Genomic DNA, 6,000 nt, shown 5'->3' with positions numbered 1-6,000 from the left:
ATTCCATCTCTCATCTTTTGTAAAGCCGGTTGGCAGCGGAGCTTGGGCCAGCGGCTCTGGCCAGAGCAAGCCCTACCCAGCTCACGTTCCCCCCAGTCACCAGCTAATGCCTGGAATAAATTCTGCCCTCTCCCTGAGTTGGTTCACTCAGAGCGTTGAGGTCCTGGGCTGGGCGCTTGCTCCTGGGGACTGAAATAACAGAGCAGACTGACTGGTGTAATGCTAGGAGCCCTCTTTCAGGGCTCTTCTTTTTCTTCCTGGGCAGTAAACATAGACACCGAAAACAGCAGTTATGGTCCCCTCCCCCTTCTGGTTCCCTTCCAGCTTTTTCTGAACGATCTGTGCATCTCTGCGAGCCTCCATCCCTAGAGGGGGTAGCTCTTGTAAAACTGGTAGGAGACGTCTGGAAGAAAGCAAGTCCCCCGGGGATTTCAGCGCCTAGGTAGAAACAGTCGGGCTTTCCAGGGGGCGGCCGGCACGGGGAGGCCTGGATTAAAGGCGGCGCTGGGCCGGCGAGATTGAGGTCCCGGAGCACGCTCCAGGTGCTCCTCGCGAGGGTCCCGGGGGCGGCTGGCCGCCGCGCCCCGCCCAGCTCTGTCCCCGCAGCCTCTCGGCTGCCGGGCTTTGTGGTTCGCCCGTGCAGCTGGGCCCCTGCGGGGGGTGTCGTTACGAGCATGTGCAGACAGCAGCCCAAGGTAGAGCGAGCGCGCCCGGTGAGCCCTGAGACTTGCCTTGCAATGCCATGTTTGTGTGTGTGCTCTAACTCCCAGAGAGCGGCCAGGGAGACGGCTCCCCGGCCGGACTTGGCTGATGTTTTCTTGTTTCTGTTTCAGCCTTCAGGATAATTCCTTCAGCAGCACCGCTGTAACAGAGTAAGTGATTCTTGTCAATACAATAAGATTTGCATGCCTTTCTCAGGGAGCAACTAACGTGAAGGTATCCTCCCCCGTCCCCAGCTGCTCTGGGTACTAGATGCATTGTCTCCAGTAATCTGGGGCTGTGAAGACCGGGAGACATGGGGACTGATGGGGCCCAGAAATCTTTACAGGTTGAAATCAGCCTTTTAGCAACTATGGGAGGGCTATTAAAGCAAACTGATGGCTTACGGGAGCACAGTGCTCCCAGATTTGTGTTCTTGGAGTTCAGATTTTTGAAAAATAAATCTCTTTGACATGTCAGCAAGGAAGCTTTGTTGTGTTTTGCCAACACTGGTGTCTGTTTTCATGAGCACGCTGTGTACGTTTACAGCAATTAGAAGATGGATGTGAAATGACTGGAGTTGAATTCCAGCATGTGATAAATAGGCTAAACAGCCTCATCCGCTCCTTTGTACAGACTTTTAAGACAGTAAACTTTTCTTGAATGCCCTTTGTCAATTTTGTCTTCTGCCCTCAGAGATCTGGCTATCTTAGGACTGTGTTATCTAGTTCTATGGTTAAAGCTTTTGATTGGGACAACTAATACCATTCAAACACGGAATGAAGGAGTGTAAATATTTTACTCAAGACCAGCATGCATGGTATTTTTTATTCGATATTTAGAGTTTATGCTTTTAATTCTTGTCATCCTTTCCTTAATTTTTTTAATACTGTATTATATGTATATGTTAAAAATTAATGGGTAGTGTATTATGCTAATACTATATGTAACTGATATGTAATTTACATATATATACATATATATATATGTATGAAATATCTATGCTTTATTTAGCAGTCTTTCTTTAGGCTAACTCACAGTGTTTACTTCTGGGACCTTATGATAGAAGTTACTCTAAATAGTTTTTCAGGAAAAAGAGGTGTATATGGTTATATACTCAACTACATTAAAAAATGCTGCAAGTTTGATACAGAAGTCCCAGTAACTTGGGAACTATTTGCTGAAGTTCCCTAAAAGGCAAATAAATGATGTGAGGTTCAAGTCACTGGATCAGTGACTTGGTAATGGGGGACTATAGGGCTTCCCAAGCCCTCTTGATTTTTACATTCTTTTGTTTCTCTGGATGTTACTCTCTTAGTGTTGAGCTTTGAGCTATCTTAGGTGGAGTTACTTTAAAAAAAAAAAAAAAGATCCAGGGTTGATTTTAGAAGATCCAGTATAAAATACTCATTGAAACCTTCATCATGTTAATGAACTTGCTTGGTAACAGTGCTATAACTTTGCTTCTCTAAAAGCCTTAGAGTGGGGAGAGGTGCAGGCCAGAGATGAGGCTGTGACTTGCTGGTTTGGGTACACGGGTATTGCTTTCTTCCTTTTGCTATGCATATAGCACCAAAGGCTTCCTGGGCCTGACTCTCAGGACCTGGTGTGGCTGAATCCCCAAAGTCAGCCATAGGCATAGAAGCTTCAAAATGGAGTTCCTTACTTTTAAATTTCACATGGACAGTGTTTTAAAAATGGTTTTAGTTAAATGCTGGGGAAAGTCTGGTACCTTGTCTTTGGACAGTCCCCAAGGAGTTCTGATTGCATAAGATCTTGTTGTTGTTTTGAGAGAAGTGACAGTGATTTATTTTAAAAGGCACTGAGTGACAATTGGGATGCCATCTGGCTAATCTAAAAATCTGAGGGGCATATTTGAAGCATACCAAGTATTCATAGGTATAACAGGACAGTCTAGATCCATTTATAACTAGTCATTGTCTAATATAGTATTTTCTCCTCCCCTCGGTTTTCCTTGGTTCTTTAGGCATGACCCCAAAGCTAGCAGGATCAGAATGTGCTATACTGAGACAGAGAAGTAGCAGGTGATTCATAAATGTTCAGGTCTGGTCTTGGTGTACAGCACTTGCCTCTATTTTATGTTTTGGATAAAAGAAAACATCGCCTTCTCCTATCTCCACCCTACTCCTACTTCCTCCTACCCACTCACACATACTTATCTTTTCTACTGCCTGAAATTCTACCTAGAGATTTGGGGTTTTTTTTTTTTGATGAAGAACTCTGGTGGTGACCCTTATTAAAATGGAAATTTAAAAAGTCTGTGTCCCTGGGAGGTGGATTCAAATTGTCATTAATATTTTAATATAAATTATGTTATCAGCTAGTCTAACCTAAGAGGGTTCTGCTTGGCCAACTGGGGGCTTTTAAGAGTCAAAGGGAGTGGGAATTGGGAGGGACTCAAGGACACATTTTTTTCTCTTCCTAATTTTTCCCATGCCTTGTCTGTCCCTCTCTGTGCAAATGTGGCCCAGTTCAGTTTCTTTTTTCTACCCAGATTCTTCCAAGATCAGAATGGCCTTGGCCTTGTGTTCTCTATCTGTGTACACTCTCATCTGTTGCTTTTCCGTGGTCATTTCCTATGTTGCCCTGGCTAACTTGTTATTTGAAATGGAGCATATCCAGCAGTGAATTCTGTGGCAAATTAGTTATCATCCAAAGCAGTAACTCTCAAAACCAAAGGACTGTCAGTATCATTTGGGGAAGGGGTTAGGGGCTTATGAAAAATCTAGTTCCCAGGCTTTATTCTCAAGTGGAAACCTAGAGATGGGTGTTCGTGTTGGGGTCAGCCAAATGCTGGTCTGGGTTTTGTAAACCTTTAGGTCAGCATTGAACATTTTGGAAGCATGCTAGTTATGTGGCGGAAAAGTAATCTAGTTTGAAAACTCACATTCCTTGGCCCTATCCTCAGAGAGTCGATTTAGTGGGGCTAGCAGTGAGGATGAAGCTGGAACTTAACTGTATTTTTCCATTTTTAAAAATTAATTTATTTAAAAAATTGAAGTATAGTTGATTTACACTGTTGTGTTAATTTCTGCTGTACAGCGAAGTGACTCAGTTACACAAGTATATACATTCTTTTTTATATTCTTTTCTATTATGTTGATCCCAGGAAACTGAATATAGCGCAGCTTGCCATCTTACTCAGACACTCCAAGTGGTGCCAACACAAATGGTTCTGGGGGCACACTTTAAGAAATCCCACAGGATTGCAGCCTGTTTCTCTGCAATTGTGCCTTCAAGGAACATGGTACTGCAGGGAATGGCAGTCCCCTTTTGAGTACAGCTACATTTTATCTCATTACCAATCTGAGACCTCTGTACTTATTTACCCCAAGTCAAAAAAGAGACTTATGGGTATTTCTTTCTCCACCATTCTTCTAAAAAAACAAGTCTTTCTCTCTCTCTTGAGCCTAGACTGAAGAGACTATTTGGTGGGTTTAGTGTGGAGCAGAAGCACCACAGGCATCACTGCTTTATGCTTTGGAATCCTGGGAAATCCCTTAGCCACTGGGTGAAGGTAATGCTTACCTCACACCACTGTCAGGCTTATTTGAGATCATATGAAAGAGAAGATGAACTGCAAAGTACCTTTTAACGTTTTTTTGTTTGTGGTTGATTCAGTTCAGTTCAGTTCAGTTCAGTCACTCAGTCGTGTCTGACTCTTGGCGACCCCATGAATCGCAGCACGCCAGGCCTCCCTGTCCATCACAAACTCCCGGGGTTTACTCAAACACATGTCCATTGAGTCGGTAATGCCATCCAGCCATCTCATCCTCTGTCATCCCCTTCTCCTCCTGCCCCCAATCCCTCCCAGCATCAGGGTCTTTTCCAATGACTCACCTCTTCGCATGAGGTGGCCAAAGTACTGGAGTTTCAGCTTTAGCGTCAGTCCTTCCAATGAACACCCAGGACTGATCTCCTTTAGGATGGACTGGTTGGATGTCCTTGCAGTCCAAGGGACTCTCAAGAGTCTTCTTCAACACCACAGTTCAAAAGCATCAATTCTTCAGTGCTCAGCTTTCTTCACAGTCCAACTATTACATCCATACATGACCACTGGAAAAACCATAGCCTTGACCAGACGGACCTTTGTTGGCAAAGTAATGTCTCTGCTTTTTAATATGCTATCTAGGTTGGTTATAACTTTCCTTCCAAGGAGTAAGCGTCTTTTAATTTCATGGCAGCAGTCACCATCTGCAGTGGTAGTAGAGAAAGCAAAAGTCCAAGTAGAGAGAAAACTAACTACCTTGAGCACTTCACAGGAAAATGATGACAAGGACAAATTATTCATGTATTATCTGGGCAACCACAAATTAAAAACTCTTGTACTTAGAATCTGGTTGATGAGAACCTCAAAGGAAATCATTTGGTAGAGGTGTCTTTACATTCTTTACTGTGAACAGCACTAAGAAAACCATTTTATATTGCAGTCCAGCACACACATACATACATGATTTATTTAAACAAGTTTCGTGAAATAACACTTAGCCCTCACTATATTGACACTTTTTTTCTATTCTGTTTCTGTACCAATAATAAAAACAAAATGATGGTAGCTGCTGTCTAATTTCAGGACCGTATAATTATTAACCCCGTATAATAGGTTGCAATTTATAGTTTGAAAAACATTGTGCTAGAAGATGGTCAGTTTGGATATTTATGAAGATCATTAAAGAGATTGGTCTTTAAATTTCTTTATCAGAATAACATAAGAAGAGAACCTCATGCCTAGGACCAGATGGGTACTTGATCTGAGTTGATTTTTTTTCCCCCAGAGTTGGGATATCTGGATATGGGTTCCCACTGTGAAATCTGGTTTTATAATCGAGCCAGTATTGTGCATTTTTGGGGGGCTCTGGGGCAAGGACTCAGTAGAACAATCAGAAGATATTAATTGAATAGAACTTGATGATCTTCACAGAAGCAAAGGAAAACCCAATTGAACTTAAAGAGCTTGTATATGTGCACCCTGGAAGCCATAGAAAGATCTATCTCATTGCCATATCTACAACCTAGAAATTGTGTTTTCTTGGGTGATGGCTGGAGTTGTTCCGTAGCCCTTAAAATCTGATCAGCTAATTAGGTCTGGCCTCCTACTTCAGAAAGCATCTGCAACTTTGTATGTTCTAGTGTTGAGTTTCCATTTTTAACTAATTGTGCTTTGAGAAGAAAGATTAATAAATCAAATGAGGGGGATGAAAAAAAAAGTTCTTGCCGAATTCTTAAATAATAGGTATTGTTGAGCTCAAAGGTTGAACCTCTGTTTGAACCCTAGTTCTT

General features: G+C 42.6%; 1 protein-coding gene across 4 annotated transcripts in view; it reads left to right on the top strand.

Moving 5' to 3' along the window:
- The first annotated feature begins 323 nt into the window (after window positions 1–323).
- Window positions 324–6,000, top strand: part of FAM13C (family with sequence similarity 13 member C) — a 137,428-nt gene continuing 131,751 nt past the window's right edge. For 2 of the 4 annotated variants that reach the window (XM_020907660.2, XM_020907659.2), the window contains exon 1: window positions 720–872. In XM_020907660.2, coding sequence (XP_020763319.2) covers window positions 811–872 — 62 coding nt within the window. In that variant the 5' untranslated portion in view covers window positions 720–810. Of the gene's footprint in view, window positions 443–539; window positions 696–719; window positions 873–6,000 lie in introns of those variants that run through there. The other 2 variants (XM_020907665.2, XM_020907666.2) reach the window with 2 other exon arrangements.

This window comes from Odocoileus virginianus, chromosome 7, assembly GCF_023699985.2.
Source record: "Odocoileus virginianus isolate 20LAN1187 ecotype Illinois chromosome 7, Ovbor_1.2, whole genome shotgun sequence".
NCBI classification, from domain to species: domain Eukaryota; kingdom Metazoa; phylum Chordata; class Mammalia; order Artiodactyla; family Cervidae; genus Odocoileus; species Odocoileus virginianus.
Note: the sequence above shows the minus strand (reverse complement) of the source record. Positions and strands in the feature narration are given on the sequence as shown.